The sequence below is a fragment of the Lithobates pipiens genome, unplaced genomic scaffold (assembly GCF_037356315.1).
Source record: "Lithobates pipiens isolate NorthernLeopardFrog02 unplaced genomic scaffold, aLitPip1_a1.2 Scaffold_27, whole genome shotgun sequence".
NCBI classification, from domain to species: Eukaryota; Metazoa; Chordata; class Amphibia; order Anura; family Ranidae; genus Lithobates; species Lithobates pipiens.
In genome coordinates, this window is record NW_027507788.1 from 226,968,815 (window position 1) to 226,996,466 (window position 27,652).

At 42.8% G+C, this 27,652-nt stretch overlaps 1 protein-coding gene across 1 annotated transcript in view; it reads left to right on the forward strand.

Annotated features, from left to right (window-relative positions):
* Positions 1-27,652, forward strand: part of ESPN (espin) — a 347,402-nt gene that overhangs the window by 283,931 nt on the left and 35,819 nt on the right. Inside the window, 2 exon segments of the mRNA XM_077458332.1 lie at positions 11,301-11,493; positions 18,274-18,300. Of these exon segments, the coding sequence (XP_077314458.1) occupies positions 11,301-11,493; positions 18,274-18,300 (220 nt within the window).

Below are 27,652 nucleotides of genomic sequence, written 5' to 3' on the forward strand. Positions count from 1 at the left end.
TGACGCTGATCTCTGCTCCATGTGATTGGAGCAGAGATCAGTGTACACTAAATGAAAGCCCAACCCCCCCACAGTTAGTAACACACCCCTAGGAACACTTAACCCCTACACTGCCACCCACTGGTTAACCCTTTCACTGCCAGTGTCATTTACACAGGAATCACTGCATTAATATAGCAGTGATTACTGTATAAATGACTGGTCCCAAAAATGTGTCAAAAATGTCCGATGGGTCCCCGACAATGTCGCAGTCACAATAAAAATCGCAGATCGCCGCCATTACTAGTAAAAAAAAAATAATAATAAAAAATTATTAATAAAAATGCTATAAAACTATCCCCTATTTTGTAAAAGCTATAACTTTTGCGCAAACCAATCAATAATCGCTTATTGCGATTTTTTTTTACCAAAAATATGTAGAAGAATACGTATCGGCCTAAACTGAGGGAAAAAAATGTTTTTTTATATATTTTTGGGGGATATTTATTATAACAAAAAGTAAAAAATAATGTGTTTTTTTTCAAAATTGTCGCTCTATTTTTGTTTATAGCGCAAAAAATAAAAACCGCAGAGGTGATCAAATACCACCAAAAGAAAGCTCTATTTGTAGGGAAAAAAAGGACGCCAATTTTGTTTGGGAGCCACGTCGCACGACCGGGCAATTGTCAATTAAAGCGACGCAGTGCCGAATCGCAAAAAGTGGTCTGGTCTTTGACCAGCAAATTGGTCCGGGGCTGAAAGTGGTTAAATACTGCATTTTGTATTTACTTGGGTTACCTTTGTGTAATATTAAAATTTGATGATCTGAATCACTTAAGTGTGACGAATATGCAAAAAAAAATAAAAAGGAAGGGGGCAAATACTTTTTCACATCACTGTATATACCATACCTGCGGGATCCCTTTAGAAGCTGTAAATCACTGTAGTAGACACCACAACTACAGCGCTACTACGGGGATCCTCCGCTAGCTCCTGGGTCCTGTGCTGAGTGGCCGCTACATTGTAAACACAGGAGGCCAACCGCGGGCCATGAGCGCCATTCCGAGATCACTTTGAGTCTTTTCAATAAATGCAAAACGTTTCTGATTGGATGAGGTGGAGGGGGCGGGACGGTGACATCACACTCTACCTCGTACAAATCATTTTTTTGGGGATTCGGCACTGCATCGCTTTAACTGACAATTGCGCGGTCGTGCGATGTGGCACCCTAACAAAATTGACGCCCTTTTTTTCCCACAAATAGAGCTTTCTTTTGGTGGTATTTGATCACCTTCGCGGTTTTTATTTTTTGCACTATAAACAAAAAAAAGAGTGTCAATTTTGAAGAGAACATTTTTTTTTTTTTTTTTTTACTATAATGCATATCACCTAAAAAAAAAAATATTTTAGGTCGATATATATTCTTATATATTTTTTTGGGTAAAAAAAAATCGCAATAAGTGTATATTGATTGGTTTGCACAAAAGTTATCGCATCTACAAACTATGGGATATAATTAGGGACTTTTATATTAATTGTTTTTACTGTTAATGCCGGCGATCTGTGATTTTTAGCGGGACTACGACATTGCAGCGGACAAATCTGACCCTAAATTACACTTTTTGGGGACTGATGACATTAGTACATTGATCAGTGCTATAAAAATGCACTGATCAATGAATAAATGTCACTGGCTGGGAAGGGGTTAACACTAGGGGGGGGGCGATAAAGCGGGTTAAATGTGTTCCCTGGACGTGTTCTAACTGTAGGGGGGGTGGGCTGCCTGGGACAGAGATCACTGTTCCAGATCACTGGGAACAGCAGATCTCTAAGATGTCCCCTGTCAAAATGGAGATCTGCCTTGTTTGCACTGGCAGATCCCCGTTCTGCCTCTCTGTATTGCAATCGCGTAAATCAGACCCGCGTGCGCGCTCCCAAGGCGCATGCACAGACCGACGTATGGGTACATTGGTTCGCGCAGAAGAGCCAACCTGCCACAGTATAAGTGCGGCGGCTGATCTGCAAGTAGTTAACTAGAAGCATGCACAGTTTACATCATCCACTGTTGCAATTTTGATCTTTAAGGGCTCGTTTACACCACGATCCCCGCGTTCACCGTGCTTTTATATGCATTTGCAATGTGTTTTCAGCACATTTTATGTATTTACTAAGCTGCATCTGCATGCATTCACGTGGGTTTAAATACGCACGCCCTAAAACAATGTCTATCACTCAACTTGTAGGCAAGTACAGTTAGCTACTTTGCCACTAGGTGGCTCTGTACCCAAAATAGTGTCTGGTTAGAGCAGACAGTGTAATCAGGTGCTAGACTCCTTTTAGGAAGAGCCCTCCTGCAGTGATGTTGAGGAGTCAGCACATATAAGTCAGGTAGGGAGGAGCACACACACACATGTAGTTGGGGGCATGGGAGCTAAACACGCCACATCTATGTGGATGTAACCAGCACATTTACCGTACTGTTGACCCCAAAATAGGAGTTCAACAAGACTCATGATCACTCATTAAGATTAGAAGAAAAGAGGTTTAACCTTAACCACTTCCGGACCGCCGCACGCCATATACGTCCTATGATTGAAGAGGTATATCGTTGTTATGGGAAAAATTATACCGCGCTAAGAAAAAAGCATAAATACAAATAAACTATATGTGAAACAGGCTGCAGAAATAGATGTGATATAACACCCAACAGATATGCAAAAATAGAAAACTGCGCCAACCCTATACTAATGAAAATAATAATAATAAAAAAGATATATAATAAAAAAATTGTAAATAAAAAATAAAAATAAAAATAAAAAATATGAAATATATTATCAAAATGTGTAGGTGATTATCACAAATGATTATAACAATAAAAACACCTTAAGTGCAAAATAAAACACAGAAATGCATCAAGAAATAGTGTCATAAACAAAAACAAAAGTCCAATCATAAAAAGTTCATATGTGAATCTGGATAAACGTTTGTGACACCACAGTGATTCAACACGATCCAAAAGCGCATAAAAGTGCCCGTCACCGTATATTGGATGCGCTTACCAGAAATTAGGCAAGTTAGGGCGTTTATATATACTCAATGGGTCCCATCAGAAGATATCCTCCTCTTTAGTGGGTCAACTCTTCATCTCATAATAGTGCCCTCCAGATAATAATGATACTCCGTGATCCCAAATGGGGAGCTCAGTAATACCATAAATGTCCCCTGATCTTGTTTGCCTAGAGTTACAGCCGCCTACCTATTGACTGCTGTAGTCACTGTTATATGTCTCCAACCTGGCTCACGTCTTCCGGCCAGCTAACTCCAACGTCTGACGTCACCGGGTCTGTCTCTCAACACTGCGCATGCACGAACACTCACGCACGCATGCGTGCGTGAGTGTTCGTGCATGCGCAGTGTTGAGAGACAGACCCGGTGACGTCAGACGTTGGAGTTAGCTGGCCGGAAGACGTGAGCCAGGTTGGAGACATATAACAGTGACTACAGCAGTCAATAGGTAGGCGGCTGTAACTCTAGGCAAACAAGATCAGGGGACATTTATGGTATTACTGAGCTCCCCATTTGGGATCACGGAGTATCATTATTATCTGGAGGGCACTATTATGAGATGAAGAGTTGACCCACTAAAGAGGAGGATATCTTCTGATGGGACCCATTGAGTATATATAAACGCCCTAACTTGCCTAATTTCTGGTAAGCGCATCCAATATACGGTGACGGGCACTTTTATGCGCTTTTGGATCGTGTTGAATCACTGTGGTGTCACAAACGTTTATCCAGATTCACATATGAACTTTTTATGATTGGACTTTTGTTTTTGTTTATGACACTATTTCTTGATGCATTTCTGTGTTTTATTTTGCACTTAAGGTGTTTTTATTGTTATAATCATTTGTGATAATCACCTACACATTTTGATAATATATTTCATATTTTTTATTTTTATTTTTATTTTTTATTTACAATTTTTTTATTATATATCTTTTTTATTATTATTATTTTCATTAGTATAGGGTTGGCGCAGTTTTCTATTTTTGCATATCGTTGTTATGACAGCAGCTAGCTGCCATAACTCCGGTATCCTTTTTTTCCTTCGGCCGGCAGTCTGGTTTCTGATGATAGTGGTCTCTGCGGGGGATTCGCCGCAAGATCACTTTTATCGGCGGCGGGAGAGGGGCTCCAGCTACGCTCCGGAGCCGTCGGCAGCGGCAGAGGCGATCGGTTGTTCATCCATGCTGGGTGGACGAGTGAGGGGAAGATGGCCCCCACCCGCCTCCATACCATTGCTGGGCGGAAGTGATGTCAGAACGTCACTTCCGCCCATAGCTCTTAAAGGGCCATTTAAAAAAAAAATTAGAAATGACAACATTTTTTTTTTTTTCATTTTTTTTATTGCATTTTAGTGTAAATATGAGATGTGAGGTCTTTTTGACCCCCCAGATCTCATATTAAAGAGGTCCTGTCTTGCTTTTTTTTCTATTACAAGGGATTTTTACATTCCTTGTAATAGGAATAAAAGTGACACAATTTTTTTTTTTTAAAGAACAGTGTAAAAATAAAAGGTAAAATAAATAAGAAAACAACAAAAAAAATGTTTTAAACGTGCCCTGTCATCGAACGCATACGTCTAACTCAAAACGTGCAACCTGTAGAATTTTTTAAGCGTCGCCTATGGAGATTTTTTAAGGTTAAAAGTTTGTCGCCGTTCCCACAAGCGGGCGCAATTTTGAAGCGTTACATGTTGGGTATCAATTTACTTGGCGTAACATCATCTTTCACAGAATAAAACAAAAATTGGGCCAACTTTACTGTTGTCTTATTATTTAATTTAAAAAAAAAAAAGTATTTTTTCCAAAAAAGGTGCACTTTTAAGACCGCTGCGCAAATACGGCGTGACAGAAAGTATTGCAACGACCGCCATTTTGTTCTCTAGGGTGTTAGAAAAATCATTTAGAATGTTTGGGGGATTTTCTAGCAAAAAAAAAAATGTTTTTAACTTATAAACAATGAATCTCAAAAAGAGTCTCGATCCTTAAGTGGTTAAACTGCTTAGAAGGTTCTTTTACTGTAAGAGTGGCAAGGATGTGGAATTCCCTTCCACAGGCGGTGGTCTCAGTGGGGAGAATCGATAGTTTCAAAAAACTATTAGATAATCACCTGAACGACTGCAACATACATGATATACAATGTAACACTGACATATAATCACACAACATACAGAGATATACAATGTAATACTGACATATAATCACACAGCATACAGAGATATACAATGTAATACTGACACATAATCACACAACATACATGATATACAATGTAATACTGACACATAATCACACAACATACATGATATACAATGTAATACTGACATATAATCACACAGCATACATGATATACAATGTAATACTGACATATAATCACACAGCATACAGAGATATACAATGTAATACTGACACATAATCACACAACATACAGAGATATACAATGTAATACTGACACATAATCACACAACATACAGAGATATACAATGTAATACTGACACATAATCACACAACATACATGATATACAATGTAATACTGACACATAATCACACAACATACATGATATACAATGTAATACTGACATATAATCACACAACATACAGAGATATACAATGTAATACTGACATATAATCACACAGCATACAGAGATATACAATGTAATACTGACATATAATCACACAGCATACAGAGATATACAATGTAATACTGACACATAATCACACAACATACATGATATACAATGTAATACTGACACATAATCACACAACATACAGAGATATACAATGTAATACTGACATATAATCACACAACATACAGAGATATACAATGTAACACTGACATATAATCACACAACATACAGAGATATACAATGTAACACTGACATATAATCACACAACATACAGAGATATACAATGTAACACTGACATATAATCACACAACATACAGAGATATACAATGTAACACTGACATATAATCACACAACATACAGAGATATACAATGTAACACTGACATATAATCACACAACATACAGAGATATACAATGTAACACTGACATATAATCACACAACATACAGAGATATACAATTTAATACTGACATATAATCACACAACATACAGAGATATACAATGTAACACTGACATATAATCACAGAACATACAGAGATATACAATGTAACACTGACATATAATCACACAACATACAGAGATATACAATGTAATACTGACACATAATCACACAACATACATGATATACAATGTAATACTGACATATAATCACATAACATACAGGATATACAAAGTAACACTGACATATAATCACATAACATACAGAGATATACAATGTAATACTGACACATAATCACACAACATACATGATATACAATGTAATACTGACATATAATCACACAACATACAGAGATATACAATGTAATACTGACATATAATCACACACATAGGTTGGACTTGATGGACTTGTGTCTTTTTTCAACCTCACCTACTATGTAACTATGTAGGCCCTGGGCAGGAGGCCAGGAGGAGTATTTCTGCACAAAGGAAGAGCCGGCTGCAGACTTTGTCTTTTATGGAGGTGGGGGGTATAGCAGATTACAAAAGGCCTTTCAGGCCAGACCAAGAGTTCCCTGAGTGAGGCTGCTTCCCTGGAGGGTCCCGGGTGAGGTGTACCTAAGAAATAGGGAACTACAGAGAGCACAGTCCTGTAAGTACTAAAGTACTAAGTCCCCCTGGTGAGGGGGGGGGCGAGGGGAGGTGGCTACCAGGCTGCTGTATACAGTGGTGTGAAAAAGTGTTTGCCCCCTTCCTCATTTCCTGTTCCTTTGCATGTTTGTCACACTTAAGTGTTTCGGAACATCAAACCAATTTAAACAATAGTCAAGGACAACACAAGTAAACACAAAATGCAATTTGTAAATGAAGGTGTTTATTATTAAAGGTGAAAAAAAATCCAAACCATCATGGCCCTGTGTGAAAAAGTGATTGCCCCCTAAACCTAATAACTGGTTGGGCCACCCTTAGCAGCAACAACTGCAACCAAGCGTTTGCGATAACGTGCAATGAGGCTTTTACAGCGTCCTGGAGGAATTTTGGCCCACTCATCTTTGCAGAATTGTCCTAATTCAGTTACATTAGAGGGTTTTCGAGCATGAACGGCCTTTTTAAGGTCATACCACAACATCTCAATAGGATTCAGGTCAGGACTTTGGCTAGGCCACTCCAAAGTCTTCATTTTGTTTTTCTTCAGCCATTCGGTGGTGGACTTGCTGGTGTGTTTAGGATCATTGTCCTGCTGCAGAACCCAAGTTGGTTTCAGCTTGAGTACACGAACAGATGGTCGGACATTCTCCTTCAGGATCTCTTGGTAGACAGCAGAATTCATAGTTCCTTTTATCACGGCAAGTCTTCCAGGTCCTGAAGCAGCAAAACAGCCCCAGACCATCACACTACCACCACCATATTTTACTGTTGGTATAATGTTCTTTTTATGAAATGCAGTGTTCCTTCTACGCCAGATATACTTGGACACACACCTTCCAAAGAGTTCCACTTTTGTCTCATCGGTCCACAGAATGTTGTCCCAAAAGTCTTGGGGATCATCAAGATGTGTTGTGGAGAAATTGAGACGAGCTTTGATGTTCTTTTTGCTCAGCAGTGGTTTTCTCCTTGGAACTCTGCCATGCAGGCCATTTTTGCCCAGTCTTTTCCTGATGGTGGAGGCATGAACGCTGACCTTAACTGAGGCAAGTGAGGCCTGCAGTTCCTTGGACGTTGTTGTGGGGTCTTTTGTGACCTCTTGGATGAGTCGTCGCTGCGCTCTTGGGGTAATTTTGGGCGGCCGGCCACTCCTGGGAAGGTTCACCACTGTTCCATGTCTTCGCCATTTGTGGATAATGGCTCTCACTGTGGTTCGCTGGATTCCCAAAGCTTTGGAAATGGCTTTATAACCCTTTCCAGACTGATAGATCTCAATTACTTTCTTTCTCAATTGTTCCTGAATTTCTTTGGGTCTCGGCATGATGTGTAGCTTTTAAGGATCTTCTGGTGGACCTTACTGTGTCAAGCAGCTCCTATTTAAGTGATGCCTTGATTGTGAACAGGTGTGGCAATAATCAGGCCTGGGTGTGGCTAGAGAAATTGAACTCAGGTGTGGACAACCACAGTTATAGTATGTTTTAACAAGGGGGGCAATCACTTTTTCACACAGGGCCATGATGGTTTGGATTTTTTTTCACCTTTAATAATAAACACCTTCATTTACAAATTGCATTTTGTGTTTACTTGTGTTGTCCTTGACTATTGTTTAAATTGGTTTGATGTTCCGAAACACTTAAGTGTGACAAACATGCAAAGGAACAGGAAATGAGGAAGGGGGCAAACACTTTTTCACACCACTGTATGCTTTCACATGTGACTATTGCGGACCGTCCACTAAATGTGATTGACTGTGTAATGTTAAGTAGACATATGCACTGTTGAAAAATTCTTTAGTTTTTCGCTTCATTTCTTTTTTTCTTTTTTTTTTTCGTTTTTCGGGTCATTCGTTGTGATCGCAATTCAGAAATTCGTAGATTCGAAAATCCAAAAACGAGAAAGGAAAATCCGAAGAAATAACTAACTAATAATAACGAACCATTAAATTATAGGTATTGGAATTTCCTTTCAAATTTGGTTTTTAGTGAACATAACGAATGCAAATCTATCCGAAATTGTCTGAAATAACGAATGCGGCATCAGAACGAATAAATAATAAGAAAAGTTTTTATTATTATTATTGTTATTTATTATTATTAATTTGTTACGTCCATTCGTTTAGATGCGGCATTCCTTATTTTTGGATAATTAGTAACTTCGGGTTAATTTGTATTCGTTACATTCACTGACATCCAAATTTGAAAGGAAATTCCAATATCTATAATTTAATAGTCAGTAATAGTTAAGTTATTATTAGTTAGTTATTTCAGATTTTCAAATTTTCGGAATTTCAAATTGATGAATTTCCAAATATTTCGGAAAAATTTGTTAAACAGGTTTTTGTTAATTCGGATATTTCTGAATTAACGAATTTGTCGAAATTTGAAAAAAACGAATTTGAAACAAATTGCGCATGTCTAATGTTATGTGACTCTGGAATGTTGGTATGTCGATGTGATGTGACTGTTAATGTCATTTCCTGTTTTCCATCAGTAAAGTGCAGAAAACGACTTTTATGTTTGCACATTTCTTCCTTTGGGGATATAAAGGTCAATGGCCAAGAATGTGTGGATGCCTCTGGCATGGAGTGGGGCACAAGATGGCAGCAGGTTTCGGCCTTCGCAGGAGGTTCAGCGGGGGTGGGAACCTGTGCTCTTGGCACCAATTCCAGCTAATGACAGAGCTCCTCTTGAATGCCGCCATGCCCAGACAGGAATGTAACAGTTTACACTACAGAAGCTCTTCACAGAGGCAAAGTTCCTCATTTCTGGTTAGAGCACTCGGAGATTCAGCTTAACACGTTTTATTTTATTTTTAATGGAATTAAATATTTATAGAAAAGTTATTACAAAACAGACATAATCAATGGTAAAATAAAAAAAGGGTTTTAAAACTAAAAAACACTTTAAGAAACCTCTTGGGAGAAAATTGCCGCTCCAGAAGCTCCAGACCTTTTGGAAACACCCGCCTAATTGTGAACTTGCAGATGCTGGCTCTGCACAAACTTAGAAGGAAAGACAAAATCCTGGATGGCGGAACACTGCTGGAGGCATCTTTATTGATCATTTAAAATCCAATACAGTCACTTCATATGCAAAAAGGACAGGGAGAAGCAGCTAACACGTTTCACACCATGAACACATGGTGTGAAACAAAGTAACGAACCAATCATGACGGTTAATCAGTGAAATGAAACAAAAAAAATGAGTAAAAAAAAAAAAATGCATTTTTCGGTCGTACCCATGTCTAGTGTCTGTCACTATCTTTGGTAGTTTCGGTGGTAAAAATCAAAAGCTCAAAATTGCTAATGCAACAGCTTTTTTTCATCCTAGAGAGGGTGCCAGATCTAATGCCACCGAATCAATTGGTCCTCCGAAAGCGCTGCCTGTGCATTCCAATGGGCAGGGGTGGTTTAGTAGGGTTGTATACAGTGCTCCCAAACCCACCCCAAAGATGCTGCTTGCAAGACTTTTTTACAGGGGTGGTTTAGCAGGGTTGTGTACAGTGCTCCCAAACCCGCCCCTATGATGCTGCTTGCAAGACTTTTTTTCCCGTCCCGCAAGCGCACCGCCCCATTTGAAAGCACTCGGGCTTTCACACTGGGGTGGCGTTCAGATGCTTTACAGGCACTAAAACACCTGAAAAACGCCTTCGGTGTGAAAGTGGCCTTTGTGTCAACTATCCTGGGTACATCTGTATTTCTGAATGACAAGGTTTCCGAATCCTGCAACCATCATAATACTTACCAGAAGGAAATTACAATTTGCTAGATACCAAATATGATATGGATTCATGTATGGTTCTTTTAGGAGGACTAATGTATCTTCTGGACCATGTAAATTAGGTGTGTTTGGTGTCTTACTAATTCGGTATCTTCTTCTACATTGGTGTAGACACTTTTTAAAGGTAACTTCATTACTGTAGGACTTATGGAATGTGAGTTAGGACTGAAGATTCGAGATGTATGAACGTTCAGATCTAGTCAACATAACAGACTCTATAGGAGTTATGGAATGTGAGTATTAGAGTTGAAGAGTTAAGATGTGTGAAAGTTCAGTTCTAGGTCAACGTTCCAGACTCGTAACTCAACCACTTATGTCAGGACCTTATCAGAAGTCTTTTGAAGACCCTTGGCTAGTAAAGGTTTCTGATGCCCTGCATACATTCTAGCTTGTCTGTTTTTTGTAAAATGTCTTAAGCAGGTCTGTGGTTTGTCCAATATGTTTTCTTCTCTGGCTGCCTAACTAGACATGGGATTTAAATCTGAATGTTTTTATTACCATCTTGTAAATTCTGGAGAAAATTAGGTTGGCAAGGGGTTCACAGTGCCACACCCCCATTCCCTTCATGCAGTTTATGGTTCATCAGTCCCCACTATCACAGGGCATGCTTTGAAAATAGTGTCATGGAGGCACCCGTGTGAAATGTTCGTGAAAAAAAGCGATACTTTATTCAAACACATTGAAATTGTAAATGTATTGACGAATAAAGAAATGACTGAAACGCATGGCTTTTTAAAAACAAAATGTTGCATTCATAATCTTTTCTTTTCAAGGGTTCTCTTCTGTCAAACGAGAGCGTCCCTAATGGCAGTACTGCAGACAAGACGCCTGCAGGAAACGTTCCGCCTCCCCCGATTCCTCCTCCTCTTCCAGGCAACCTGTGTTACCCACCGCCCCCTCCTCCGCTGCCAACAGAGGCTTCAGTCTCCTGCTCCATGCAACGACGCTCATCCAACTCTACTGGAAGTGAGTATATGGGTTCTCTGTTTAGCGTATACTCGTGCTGACTCAGACAGGTCCACTTGGGGTGGCTTATGGAAGTAACATATATCACACAGCAATTACTGCTAAAGATCCCTACACAAGGTCCCAAAGACCCAAATGGTTTGTTGGGACCCATGAGACTCAACCATGTAAACCTTACATCCTGATTTTATAAATTTGATCCAGAACACAAGAGGTTTCAGAAAGGTTCCGGGCATCATATTGATGAAGTTCTATTTCTATAAATCTCCTTGATGCCCAGCTGGTGTAGTGCATGCATAAGCAGAAATACTAGGGCTGTACTGAAAGTAATTGAAAAGTGGGCATAACATTTTTTTTATTAACTCACATAGGTCGTTGAAATGTTAGATGTTGAAGGCAGCTCTTTTACTGTAATGCTGCGTACACACTATAGTTTTTTTCCGACAACAGATGTTGGATGTGAGCTTGTTGGCAGAAAGTCCGACCGTGTGTACGCTCCATCGAACATTTGTTGTCAGACTTTCCGCCAACAAGTGTTGGCTAGCAGGTTCTCAAATTTTCCACCAACAAATGATTGTTGTCGGACTTTCCGATCGTGTGTACACAAGTACGTCGGACAAAAGTCCATGCATGCTTGGAATCAAGTACGAGACGGAGATATAACTAGTGTTTGTAATGGAGATCTACATTCGTAATTGTTGGCCAACATTTGTGTGACCGTGTGTATGCAAGACAAGTTGGAGCCAACATCCTTTGAGAAAAAATCCACGGTTTTGTTGTTGGAAAGTCCGGTCGTGTGTACGGGGCATTAGAATTATGGAATGTGAGTTAGGGTTGAAGATTTGAGATGTACTGTAGTAACTTCTTCCTTTCTTCTCTCTTTTGTCTTTCTTTCTTCTTCTTCTTCTTCTTCTTCTTCTTCTTCCTCCTCTTCTTTCTTCTTCTTCCGCCTCTTATTTCTTGTTCCTTTTCCTCCTTCTGCCATCTTCTTGGTGCTTCCTTCTTCTTCTTTCTCCTTATTAATTCTTCCTCTTCTTTTTTCTTCTTCCTCTTCTTCTTTCTTCTCATTCCACCTCCTTTTTCCTCCTCCTCCTTCTTTTCCTCCTTCTACTCCATCCCCTTCTTCCTCCTCCCTTCTTCCTCCTACTCCTCCTTCTTCCTCTACTCCATCCCCTTCTTCCTCCTCCTTTTCTTCTTCCTCCTCCATCCCCTTCTTCCTCCTCCTTCTTCTTCTTCCTCCTCCTCCTTCTACTTCTGCTTCTTCCTCCTCCTCCTTCTACCTCTGCTTCTTCCTCCTCCTTCTCCTTCTTCTTCTCCTTCTCCTTCTTCTCCGTCTCCTTCTCCTTCTCCTCCTCCTCCTTCTCCCTTCTCCCTCTCCCTCTCCCTCTCCTTCTCCTTCTCCCTCTCCTCCGCCCTCTCCTCCTCCTCCCTCGCCTCCTTCTTCTTCTCCTCTCCTTCTTCTAATCTCCTTCTTCTCCCTCTCCTCTCCTCCTCCTCCTCCACCTTCTCCTTCTTCTCCTTCTCCTTCTCCTCCTTCTCCTTCTCCTTCTCCTCCTTCTCCTCCTTCTCCTTCTCCTTCTCCTCCTTCTCCTTCTCCTTCTCCTTCTCCTTCTCCTTCTCCTTCTCCTTCTCCTTCTCCTTCTCCTTCTCCTTCTCCTTCTCCTTCTCCTTCTCCTTCTCCTTCTCCTTCTCCTTCTCCTTCTCCTTCTCCTTCTCCTTCTCCTTCTCCCTCTCCTTCTCCTTCTCCTTCTCCCTCTCCTCCGCCCTCTCCTCCTCCTCCCTTGCCTCCGCCCTCTCCTCCTCCTCCCTCACCTCCTTCTTCTTCTCCTCTCCTTCTTCTAATCTCCTTCTTCTAATCTCCTTCTTCTAATCTCCTTCTTCTCCCTCTCCTCTCCTTCTTCTCCTTCTCATCTCCTTCTTCTCCTTCTAGACATGTGCGATTAGTTTCGTACGAATCAAAAATTCGCACAAATTTCCGGAAATTCGTACATTCGCACGAATCGGAAATACGAATTTTTATGCATAGGAATTCTGTACGAAATTTTGTTTACGAATTTCGGATCCAAATTCATAACAAAAATTCGTAATTGTTACAAAAAGTTTTTACGAAAGGTTAAAAACCCAGGAAGTCAGCACAGCACAGGGGATGGTGGGAACCCCTCATAATGATAAATTCATCATGACGAACTTTCGTTATTTTAACGAAAAATTTACGAATCTAACGAAAATTCATATTTTGTAAAAATCCGAATTGAATTTTGGACACTAATTTCTTTTAATATGAAACTAAACAAATTTTTTGACTCCGCCCATGTCTATCTCCTTCTTCTCCTCTCCTTCAACAATGTGCCACCATTGAGTTCTTGATGAAGGAGGGGTGCAGGCTGCCTCACATCCACAGAAGATTTACAGAGATGACACCATTGAAAAGAGCAATGTCTTGTCATTGGTGACCGGTCAATGGCGTCATCTTCATAAACATTCTGTGGCCTTCTAAGGATGTTGGATAGTTTGCACCCCTCCTTCATCAGGAACTCATGGATGGCACATTGTTTATGAAGAATAAGAAGAAGGAGGAGGAGGAAAAAGAGAAAAGAGTTACTATAGAGTGACCTTTGAATGACCTATGACCTACAGAAGTTCATAAAAATGTTCTGCACACCGTTTTTAAGGCAGGGCAAAAGGGGCAGCTGCCCTGGGCCCTGTCATTGTTGTGGGGCCTAAAGCAGCTGCCTCATACTTGCCAACTATCCAGGTTTAAATTCCCTCGTCCCTTGAGGATTTAGTCCTGTGCTGTGTCCTGATACCTCAATGTGAAGTGCTGCTACTAATGCTGCCCAGCTCTGCCCCATTGTTGTGTACAGACGACTCACCTGCAGACTCTGTGTTTACATGTAAATTACCGGCATTCATATGTAAATAGCAGTGGCCGGCGACATTGATATGTATATCATGCCCCCCTGAGGTCATATCCACAGTAATCTCTAGCAACCAATCAGCAAGCAGAAATCATGGGCTGTAACCTCTAGCAACTAATCAGTGAGCGGTAATGATACACTGTAACCTCTGGCAACCAATCACAATAGTTGCCTGATCTGATTTAGTAAACTGATTTTGAGTCTAGCTGCTATTTATTGTATGTCTCAGAGCAGGTGGAGAGCAAAACTGCATGGGGGGGGGGGGGCCCCAAGAAAAGTTTTGCCCGGGGTCCAATCAATATTAAAGATGGCCCTGCTGCACACTTTTGCATTCCTTTTAGCACAGCCCTCTTATATTGTTTTTTTTTATTTAAATCAAATCCTTTTTATTATTTTATATGAAAACAACATTAACACAATAAAGACAAAACCACAAAAATAGAAATCACACCAAACCAAAAAAACCCCCCAAAAAAGTAAAATAAAAACAAAAGCCCCCCCCCCCCCCCCCCCGAGACCACCCCCTTCAATAAACCCCATCATCCATTTGATTTTTATTTGTTTCTCGGTCTGTTTAATGAAGTACTTGGAAACCACAGTTCTAATTTTGTTTTTAAATGAGTGTCAGCTCTTCTCCACCCCCTTTTTTGAGGCGTGATTGGACTAGCTATGTACACATTGAAGCTCAACTCCAGGCAAATGGCTAAATAAACAGATTAAATACACATAGGTTTACCTGCTAATGGATTTCTGTCCATCCACTTCTGATACTTACACAGCCCTATCACACTGGGTAGGAGATCTCATTTTTTTTTCTCTGCCGCAGTTCAATAGCACTTGCAGATCTTGCCCGTCCCCTAGCCAGTGACTGGACAGTGAAAGGAGAAGCAGCAGACTGATGAGCTCATCTCCCTGTCACTCGGCTCTCTCCTTCTATCAGCATGTCCCTTTGTTAGCACATGAACACTGCACCACAACTGATTAGCTCCTTGTGCTGCTTCTCCTTCTCCCTGCCTAGGCTTAGGGATGTCAAGAGGCTGATTCCAAATAAAGTTCAGTTACTTAATTTGTGTCTTTTATATCTGCCTGGAGTTCAGCTTTAATAATGTTTATTTGCTGCGATTGGCAATATCATGCCTGTAAATAAAAAATATTATACAGAAAAGCTTTTAGAAACGGCAACATCATCTATAGCGGCTCTTCTGCACAGCATTCGAATTTGCTTGCTAAAGTACACTAACTGAGAGAGAAGCTCAGAATGAACACGCTGCATGTAATCTGATCCTGGGGAAGTTTCCTTCTGCAGGCTGTGCCTCTTGTCTCTTCAACAAGACTGTTCATGGAATTAGTTCAGTATTGTAATGTTAATTAGGTACAATTATAGCCCAATACACCTTGCTGCAGGGGCTTAGTTAGTGCCCCACACTACCCCACTGTTTTTTACCCCTTCCTGAACCACCTTCATTAGAACATAAGAAAATATAATGGACTTTTGAATCTGATTAGTTGTGCACTGAGCAGAAGGTGAATGCTATGGTCAGTGAGCAGCATGCACAGATTGAGGATTAAGGAAGGCAGAGGCTGCCTATGAACTCCACTTCTCCACCTGATGTAGGAGGGACTCTTAATATAAGGGATAGGGCCCTGATGGGGACTCTAATGGGGACCCTGATGTAAGGGGGGGACTCTAATGGGGACCCTGATGTAAGGGGAGATTCTGATGGGGATCCTGATGTAAGGGGGATGCTGATAGGTATCCTGATGTAAGGGGGACTCCCATGAAGATTGACTCTGATGTAAGGGTGGAGGGGCACTGATGGGGACCCTGATTTAAGGGGGGGGACTCTGATGTGGACCATGATGTACAGGTTTTTTTTTAAAGGGACCCTGATGGGCACCCCAATGTTAGGAGGGACTCTGGGGGTTATGCTAATTGAGCACCTGAAGGTTAACTCTTGTGGGTATCTTGATGTAAGGGGGCCCTTGTTTGTAAGGGGGCTACGATGGTAACCTTGATGTAAGGGGGCTGTGATGAGGCCCTTGATATAAAAGGGCTATGATGGGGACATTGCTGTAAGGAGCTACGATGGGGATCTTGACGTAAGGGGGCTCTAATGGGGCCCTTTATGTAAGGTTGACTCTTATGGGGATCTTGATGTAAGGGGGTCTCTGATGGGGCCCTTGATGTAAGGGGGTCTCTGGTGGGGATCTTGATGTAAGGGGGCTATGATGGGGGCCTTGATGTAAAGCAGACTCTGACGGGTACCTTGATGTAAGGGGGCTATGATGTTCATCTTGATGCAAGGGGTCTATGACGGGCATCTTGATGTAAAGGGGCTCTGATGTGGCCCTTGATGTAAGATAAAGACAGAAGAAGAGCAGCGCCATCTAAGCTTAGATCAACCTTACCTTGATGTAAGGGGGCTCTGATGGGGATCTTGATGTAAAGTGGAAGACTGATAGATGCCCTAAAGTAAAGGAGACTTTCATGGGGATGGACCCTGATTTAAGGGGGGACTTTCCTGGGGACCTTGATGTAAGGTGAGGTGCTGATAGATACCTTGAAGTAAGGGGGACTCTGATGGAGATGGACTTTGGTGTAAGGGGGGGGCCTGATGGGGACCCTGATGTAAGAGGGACCTTGATGGGGACGGGACCCCAGTGTAAGGTGGTACTCTAATGGGGACCCAGATGTAAGGGGCATGCTGATGGGTTTCTTGATGTAAGGGGCACTCAGATGGGGACCTTGATAAATGGATGACTCTGATGGGGGACCTTGATGTATGGATGACTCTGATGGGGGACCTTGATGTATGGGTGACTCTGATGGGGGACCTTGATGTATGGGTGACTCTGATGGGGGACCTTGATGTATGGGTGACTCTGATGGGGGACCTTGATGTATGGATGACTTATGGGGGACCTTGATGTATGGGTGACTCTGATGGGGGACCTTGATGTATGGGTGACTCTGATGGGGGACCTTGATGTATGGGTGACTCTGATGGGGGACCTTGATGTATGGATGACTTATGGGGGACCTTGATGTATGGGTGACTCTGATGGGGGACCTTGATGTATGGGTGACTCTGATGGGGGACCTTGATGTATGGATGACTTATGGGGGACCTTGATGTATGGGTGCCTGTGATGGGGACCTTGATGTATGGATGACTTATGGGGGTCCTTGATGTATGGGTGACTCTGATGGGGGACCTTGATGTATGGGTGACTCTGATAGATACCCAGATGTAAGGGGGAAATGTTGATGGGGACCCTCATTTTTGGAGAGACTCTAATGGAGACCCTGATGTAAGGGAGGGGAAATGCTGAATCCTTACACCTCTGTGATTTTAGGTATATTCTGTTCTGATAAGTTCCCCATGAAGAGATCTATTGTCTTATGATCCATACAATGCTCTTCTCCTCTAGCTCTCCTGATTGGCTGTGAACAGGCGCTGGTCCCTATTGAGGTCACCAGTGTAATACAAGCCTCTTCAAAACTTTTCTTCTTCTTATAATGTTCATGTTAATTCTTTTTTCCTTCTTTTTTTAGACTTTTCTAACAAACTTTGTCCTATTGTTAATTTTATGATTTCTTTTTATTTGATTTGTAATGATGGTTTCTCATTTTTTTTCTTCTTCTCCTCACTTGCCGACACCGTGTGATTTGTTTTGTCCTGTCTCTGTCCGCCCTTTGTCTATTCTCAAAACCAACTCAATCATGCTTGCCTGCATCTGCTGCTTGCCCGGGACGCTGGCTGACCTGCATGCCAATTCTGCCCTCCATTCCCCTCTGTGTGCCTCCTTTGTGCACCCCTCACTCGGGCTCCTCTCCCCCTCTCCTCTATCTTCATTCTAGAAGTGATAGCACTCAGGCAAAGGAAGAGTAAGTACTTCTGTTTTCATTCATATCTGACTTTCATAAATTTCCTCTTCCTCTTTCTCACTCTTGTTTCCTGGCAGTGCCGGTCTGGGAGCCCCGAGACTCTTCCAGTACTTTGGAGGATGTATGATAAAACTAGTTCTTAATGGTTTGTTGGGGGCGTGAAGATGTAAAATACTTGATTTCAATGCATTGTTGGAGCGTATCGCAAACCAAAACTCTCAAGAAGCCTTTGAGAGAATTATTCTTGAAGGGCCAGTCCATCCAAAAGGAAACTTTTAATGGAAAGAAAAGAAAACGATGCAAGAAATACTTACAGAAAAAGTTATTACAAAACAGATACAATTAATAGTAAAATAATAAGGGTTTTAAAACTGAAAAATACTTTGGTTGAGTTCAGAGTTCAAACCATTTGCAGAGTAAGTCAAACTGATGTTCGTAGAAGTCTAATTCCCGCAGAAGAGTGGCCGTCACTATCTTTGGTAGTTTCGGTGGTAAAAATGAGAGCTCAAAACTGCTAATGCAACAGTTTTATTTTTTTTCCACCCTAGAGAGGGTTCTACATATAATGCCACCAACTCAAAAGACGTATGAAAGTTCAGATCTAGGTCAACATGGCAGACGCATACATTTCATACTGTTTATAACTCAACCACTTATTGCAGGGCTTTATCCGAAATTCTTTGACTTCAGTGGTAGTGCCACCTGAGAGCCCAGATACTCTTCCAGTACTTTAGAGCGGGGGTCAGCAACCAGTAGATCGTGGACGGGTGACCAGTAGATCGTGGACGGGTGACCGGTAGATCGTGATCTACCAGTAGATCGTGGACGGGTGACCAGTAGATCGTGGAAGGGTGACCAGTAGATCGTGGAAGGGTGACCAGTAGATCGTGATCTACCAGTAGATCGTGGACGGGTGACCGGTAGATCATGGTCTGGGTTTGCTGACCCGTCATTCCAGAGCATCAAACAGAGTGCAGTGCAGGGGGATTACCTGTAAAGTTGGAGCTGTAGTAGGCAACAAGAGCTGCATAATCCGATGCCTCCTCTGTAGCGCTGGCTCCTGTCTCGTGGAGTGCTAGTACTTCTTTTGGGCGCCCCGCGATTCTGTTGGCGCGATTTTACCACGATTGGTCAGAGCGACAATCGGCAGCAGCAGAAGCGCACCAGGATTTGGTGACATTCAAAGGAATGAGGATCGCAAGGGCGTCCCGCAATCTGCGGCGGTTCTGCCCGCAAAAAACGGAACGCCATGATATGAATGGAGCCATGTACACACGGCCGGACTTTCTGACGGAAAATGTGCAATTGGATCTTGTTGTCTGGGAAATCCGATCGTGTGTGGGGCTCCATCTGGACTTTTTCTGTCGGAATTTCCGACGCACAAAGTTTGAGATCTGGATCTAAAATTTTCCGACAACAAAATCCGATCGTTTCAATTCCGACGGGCAAAGTGCCACGCATGCTCAGAATAAATGACAAGATGAAAGCTATTGGCTACTGGCCCTTTTTATAGTCCCGTCGTACGTGTTGTATGTCACTGTGTTCTGAACGATCGGATTTTCCGACAACTTTGTGCGACCGTGTGTATGCAAGACAAGTTTAGGCCAAAATCCGTTGGAAAAAAATGTTGTTGTCGGAATGTCCGACTGTGTGTACAGGGCATTAGAGGTTTATATCCGCACTGTGACCGGTGATCTTCGACTTCTCCCATGTTGTTCTCCACCTCTCTAAGCCCTTGTACACACGGTCGGACATTCTGATGGACAATGTCCAATCGGACCATGTTGTTGGATAATCCGACAGTGTGTGGGCTCCATCGGACTGGTTCCGTCGGAGTATCCCACGGACCAAGTTTTCCAGCTGGGCTATAAAATTTTCCGACAACACAATCCTATCGGACTTTGTCCGATCATGTGTAGAGAATTTCGATCGGACAAAGTGCCACGCATGCTCAGATCAAATTCCTAGACCAAAGCTATTGGCTACTAGCCTGAACGTAGTCCCGTCATAATGAAACAACATCATCACGTTACGTACGATCGGATTTTCCGACAACTTTGTCCGACTGTGTGTATGCAACAGTTTCGGACAAAATCCGTCGGACAAAATCCGACGGATTTGGTTGTCGGAATGTGCGACGGTGTGTACAAGGGCTAAGAATGCTTACCCCCTGCTTTAGAGGATGTATGGGAAAACCAGTTCTTATTGGTTTGTTGGGGCGTGAAGATGTAAAATACTTTATTTGAATGCATAGCTGGAACATATTGCAACTCAAAACTCTCAAAAAAGCCTTTGAGAAATGTTATTCTTAAAGGGCCAGTCCATCCAAAAACAACTTTTTAATGGAAGGAAAAGAAAGCGATGCAAGAATACAGAAAAGTTATTATGAAACAGATATAATTGTAAAATAAAAAGGGTTTTAAAACTGAAAAATTCTTTATTGACATCTTGCCCGGTCTTTGGTTCAGAGTTCAAATCACTTGCAGAGTAAGCCCTTGTACACACCATCGGAGATTCCGACGGAATGTGTCCGATCGGAGCGTTTTGTCAGATATTCCGACTCTTTGTGGTCTGCATCGGACTGTTTCCGTCGGAATATCCGTTGGACCAAATTTTCCAACTTGTTGGAAATATTTTCCGACAAAATGCTCCGATCGGACATACTCCGATCATGTGTAGATAATTCCGATCGGACAAAGTGCCACGCATGCTCAGATCAAATTCCTACATCTAAGCTATTGGCTACTAGCCTGAACGTAGTCCCATCGTAACGAAATAACGTCATCACGTTCTGAAAGATCGGATTTTCCGACAACTTTGTCCGACCGTGTGTATGCAACAGTTTCGGACAAAATCCGACGGATTTGGTTGTCGGAATCTCCGACCGTGTGTACAAGGGCTAAGAGTCCATTCACACAGGGGCAACTTTGGATCCGACTTGAAGTCGTCCCAAGTTGCCTCAAGTCGCACAACATGATAAAAATCAATGTAAGTGAATGAGAGCCGTCTTAATGCATACTACTGAAGTCGCTCCGACTTCAGAAAAGGTTCCTATACTACTTCAATCCGACTTCTAGGCAACTTGTACCCATTGATTTCAAGCCTCCAAGTCGGATCCCCTGTCTTAACTGAAGCAACTTTCCAAGAAGTAAAAATGGTTTTCTAGGCAAACCCCTCCCTCCCACGGAGCGGATTATTATGTGATTGTCCACTGGCAAAGTCCCCTGTCCTGGAGGCAACTTCAAGTTGCCTCAAGTCGCGTTGTGATTCATACTCAAGTCGTGTCCAAGCTGCCTCCCAAAGTCTCGCTGGAAGTTGCCTTGCCCCTGTGTGAAAGGACCCTAATGCCGCGTACACACGAGCGAATTGTCCGGCGTACTTAGTCCAGCAAACAATCCGGCGGATAGTCCGGCGGACTTTCTACCGAACGGACTTGGCCACACACAGAAAGTCCGGCGTTTGCTAGCGCGATGACGTACAGCACGTACGACGGGACTAGAAAAAGGAAGTTCAATAGCCAGTAGCCAATAGCTTCCGTCTCGTACTTGCTTCTGAGCATGCGTCATTCTTAGTCCGCCGGACTAGCATACTGACGAACGGATTGTCCGCTGAAACCCCAAAAAATACTTGCTAAGTCTGCCGGACTTTACGCCGAGAAAGTCTGCTGAAGCCCACATACGATCGGATTGTCTGGTGAAATGCGTTTCAGCGGACTAAGTACGCCGGACAATTTGATCGTGTGTACGCGGCATAAGTCACACTGATGTTTACAAATGTCTCATTCCATCAGAAGCGTGGCTGTCACTATCTTTTTGGTAGTTTTGGTGGAAAAAAAAATCTGCGCTCAAAACTGCTAATGCAATAGCTTTATTTTTTTTCATGCTGGATCTCATGCCACGAATCAATGGGTCTTAAGCCTCATACACATGATCAGATCATTGGAGGAATATTCGTCCGCTTTTTTGTTCCATGCTAGTCTCATATTGAAAGTGAAGAGATTACTCAACCTCTGAAAATGTTCGTACGACAGACTAAAATGACAGAGGTGTTGAATTGTTTTGTATGTATTTTGTTTCTGAGCATGCGTAGTCTTGCGTAGGATTTTTTTATTTTTGTCAGACGAAAACTGTAGTAATTAAACAAAAATTGGACGTTATGATCACGTACTATAAAAATTTTATAGCCAGCACCTTCAGCTTTTCTTGTCCGAAAAGTTGGAGTTGGCTGTCGAAAAAGCACTATACGAACGGTCAGAAAATCGGCAGATCGTTCGGCGTTCAAAATTTGACTTTAGCGCTTTTCTTATCGCGTGTACGGGCCTTTAAGGGTGTGTGCGGGAGCATTTTTTTAATGCTCCAGTTGACACATTCTTACTGACAACTATCCTGGGTACATCTGCGTTTCTGAATGACAAGGTTTCACAATCCAGCAACCGTCATAATATTTGCCAGAATGAAATTACAACTTGTTAGATACCAAATATGATATAGATTTGATGTATTGTTCTTTTCAGGGGACTAATGTGTCTTATTAGCCTTCTGGACCATGTAAATTAGGTGTGTTTGGTGTCTAACTTATTGGTATCTTGTTATACATTAGTGTTCTTTTAAAGGTAACTTTATTACTGTAGGAGTTATGGAATGTGAGTTAGAATTGAAGATTTGAGATGTAAGAAAGTTTAGTTCTAGGTCAAGTTCCCAGACTCATAAACTCAACGACTTATGACAGAGTGAATTAGAACTCTTTTGAAGACTTCCGTGGCAGTGCCAGCCTGGAGCCCAGATACTGTTCCAGTATTTTAGAGGATGTATGGGAAAACTTGTCTTTATTGGTTTGTTGGGGTGTAAAGATTTATCCACTTGCCTACCAGCTGCCGTCATTATACTGCTGCAGGTTGGCTCATTCCCGCAAATCTCCGTAGGTGTACGTCGGCTCCTTTAAGAGCTATAGCAGGCGTGTTGTCCATTGGCCACCCACGATCGCTCCAGAGAGAGCCAGAACGGGGATCTGTCAATGTAAACAAACAGATCCCCGCTCTGACAGGGGACTAGAGAGAGAGAAATCTGCTGTTCCTAGTGATCAGGCCCCTCCCCCCACTGTTAGAAACACCTCTCAGGGAACACATTTAACCCCTTGATCACCATTAGTGATAACCCCTTCCCTGTCACTGTCATTTATACAGTAATCATCACAATATAATTGTCACTGGTCCCAAAAAAGTGTCAAAAGTGTCTGATCTGTCTGCCACAATGTCGCAGTCCTGCTAAAAATCACTGATCACCGTCGTTACTAGTAAAAAATGAATTTATAATAAAAATGCCATAAATGTAGCCCCTCTTTTGTAGATGCTATAACTTTTGCGCAAACCAATCAAAATCCAATATTGGCCTAAACTGATGAAGAAATTCCTTATTTTTATTTTATTTTTTGGAATATTTATTATAGCAAAAAGTAAAAAATATTGTTTTTTTTTAAATTGTTTGTCTTTTTTTTTTTTGTTTGTTTATAACACCGAAAATAAAAACCGCAGAGGTGATCAAATACCACCAAAAGAAAGCTCTATTTGTGGAAAAAAAAAATGGACATAAATTTTGTTTGGGTACAGCGTTGTAAAAACTGATGTCCTTTTTTTTTTCCATAAATAGAGCTTTCTTTTGGGGGTATTTGATCACCTCTGCGGTTCAAATTTTTTGCGCGATAAACAAAAAAAAGAGCGACAATTTTGGAAAAAAACCCACAATATTTCTTACGTTCTGCTATAAAACATACTCAATAAAAAAAAAAAAAAATGAAAAAAATAAAAAATTCATCGTTTTAGGCCAATATGTATTCTACATATTTTTTTAAAGTGTATATTGATTAGTTTGTTTAAATGTGTCCCTAGGGAGTGCTTTCTAACTGTGCGGGGAGGTGCTTGTACCATAAGAAGACAGAGATCCGTGTTCCTGCATGGCAGAAACACAAGATCTCTGTCTTCTCCTGCAATCTGCCTTGTTTACGTATGCAGACCGCTGTTCTGTCTGCCACGGGAATGATCGGCGAGTACCAGTGGACATCAGGTCCAGCGGACCTGCTGATTGGCTCCCGCAATCGCAGCGGGAGTGGGTCACCGGCGGCGTGCGTGCGTGCATGCCCCAGACCCTGTCTTCTCCTGTCATTGAACAGCGATCTGCCTTGTTTACATATGCAGACCGCCATTCTGTCTGAAACGGGAACGATAGACGAGTACCGGCGGACATCAGATCCACCGGACCCGCTGATTGGCTCCCGCTGTGTGCAATGGCAGCGGGAGTGGGTCACCGGCGGCGTGCGTGCATGCCCCAGACCCTGTCTTCTCCTGTCACAGAACCGCGATCTGCCTTGTTTACATATGCAGACCACCGTTCTGTCTGAAACGGGAATGATAGACGAGTACCGGCTGACATCGGGGCCGCCGGACCCGTTGATTGGCTCCCGCTGTGTGAAATCACAGCAGTAGCGGGTCACCGGCGGTGCGTGTGCATGCCCCAGACCCTGTCTTCTCCTGTCACAGAACAGAGCTCTGCCTTGTTTACATATGCAGACCGCCGTTCTGTTTGAAACAGGAACGATAGACGAGTACCGGTGGACATCGGATCCACCGGACCCACTGATTGGCTCCAGCTGTGTCGAATCACAGAGGGAGCGGGTCACCGGCGGCACGCGTGCACGCCCCAAACCCTGTCTTCTCCTGTCACAGAACAGAGATCTGCCTTGTTTACATATGCAGACCACCATTCTGTCTGAAACGGGAACGATCAACAAGTACTGGTGGACATCGGGTCCACCAGGCTCGCTGATTGGCTAATGCTGTGGGGGAGCGGGTCACCGGCGGCGCGTGTGTGCGTGCCCCAGACTCTGCTTTTGAAATCATGTACAGGTATGCAATTTCGCTGTAAAAGACCGCCCTGCCGCAGTATATGTACGTGGGGCGGTCCTTAGACAGTTACTATAAAGAATATATAAATAGCTGTGCAATAAGAACAATAATTGTACACTGAATACTATCATCACTATGACCTCAGTAACATTACAAGAATACAATGTTTCTCCCTGTAATGGTTCTTTAAATGTTTTATTAGCTGAGCCTCCACCTGTCACGTTGCCAGTAAACAGGTAAAAACATTGGCCGTTGCCGGCTGTACATAATTTAGAATGTCTCGGCTGGCGTGTTCACATTTACAGATGTCTGAGTGGCCCGCGGCCCCCGGTCAAAATGAGGATGACAAGAGAGGAGCTTAGCGGTTAGCAGGCGCACCTGGCGGGCACATCTGACACAATGGCACCGATCGGTTTTTGTTGATGTGCTTTTTAATGAGAAACAGGACTGGTTGCTAAGAGTAACAGATAAACAGAAGTAGTCTTGTGAAGTAGAATTGTGTATTAGGTTTGTAGTGTTTGGATTTATTTTTTTTACCTGCCAGTGTTCACATTTTACCCCCGGGAGTGTTCACATTTTACCCCCGGGAGTGTTCACATTTTACCCCCGGGAGTGTTCACATTTTACCCCCGGGAGTGTTCACATTTTACCCCCGGGAGTGTTCACATTTTACCCCCGGGAGTGTTCACATTTTACCCCCGGGAGTGTTCACATTTTACCCCCGGGAGTGTTCACATTTTACCCCCGGGAGTGTTCACATTTTACCCCCGGGGAGGACAGCCAGTTAGTCAAAGCCCCATCTAGGAAGCGCCTTCCGCCGTGCATCCTCCTCCTAGGCGTCCAATAGGATCGCCTGACCTTTCAGCCAATTGGGAAACGGGTATCAGACCCGTGCTTCCTGATTGGTCGGAGAGGTGATTCAGTTTTAGAAAAGTGAATATTCATTTGCTTTTCTACCTCACCTGGGTGGGCTCCGAGTGCAATGCTCTGCACTCCGAGTCCACCCTATTTTGAAGCCTATTGGAGCGTATGGCTCTAATCAGGTGCTTAAATAAAAAATAAAAAACCATGAATAGGGGGTGGCGGCCGCGGATAGATTCATGCTATGGGATGGCGTGGATAGAGGGGCTGGCGCCCATGTACGCTTAATTGACGGGCCATAAGGACCCGGCATCTTCAATGCCTCTGAGCCGCCTCTTGCCACTCTTCGATCGGTCACACCATCAGCTCAGCGGCCGAGGATTTTGAAGACTGGTGGGTGGAGCCTGATGGGGATTGAGATACAAGTTCCCCATCAGGTCTGCTCCCCTTGTGATGGGAGTGGACGGATCCGTTGCCCATAGACATCCTCCCACTACCTGCTGTAGAGAGCCGACCTGATGGGAAACGTGCCTCCCAGATTCCACGCCAGGCTCCGCCCACTGTCAGCATCACTGGTTGCTAGGAGGCTGCCAGCTGTGAAGCTTGGGGTAAGGGGGGGTTAAGGTAGGGGCAAATATGCCAATTCAGAGGCATAACTAGAACCTTCAGGGACCCGGTGCAGGAAACCATAGAGCAGTGATGGTGAACCTTGGCACCCCGGATGTTTTGGAACTACATTTCCCATGATGCTCCACTACACTGCAGAGTGCATGAGCATCATTGGAAATGTAGTTCCAAAACATCCGGGGTGCCAAGGTTCGCCATCACTGGCATAGAGTCTCCACCTGACCCCCAGTGGTGCCCCCCTCGGGGTGGTGAAATGTCAGGGCTCAGTCGCTATTGCTACCTTTGCGACCTTGGTAGTTCCGCCACTGGTATCAGTATTTTTGTTATTTTATTTTTTTATTACTTTTTTAACATTCTATTTGATTTTTTGTACTATTTTATTTGTTCTTATCTTTTAGGAAGGGGGAGGGGGAGATTGGTGAGATATCAGGGGTCTAAACCGACCTCTGATGTTCCACCTTCGAGACAAAGAAATGAGATTAAGGACAAAGTCTTTCATCTCCATCTCTGCAGCCTCAGCTGCACAGAATGAATGGGCAGGAATAGCTCTGTATATTCACAAACTGAAGCATAGTAAACAGTTTACTACGTCTCAGTTATGAATGGACAGAGTCAGTGATTTGTACGGATCACTGACTCCATTTATTACCTCCTTCACGCTGACATATATATGCGGCCTCATGGAGGTTGTTTTATTTTCCCCCGTGGGGCTGCAGCATATATTCCTACCTCCCTTTGTGCTGGGAGCACTGCCGCACCACGTGCTCCCAGCAGAGAGATCGGGGTCTCTACTAATTCTGATTATTCTAAAGCTGATTCCGGGTCACCTGATCGCCGTGATAGCCTGTCATTGGCTACCACAGTGATCAGTCACTTTAAAACCAGCCCCTGTTGTTTTTTTTTTTTTTTTTTTTTTTTTTTTTTCTTTCTTTCTGTGAATGGAGAGATGAATACAATGTATCTTTC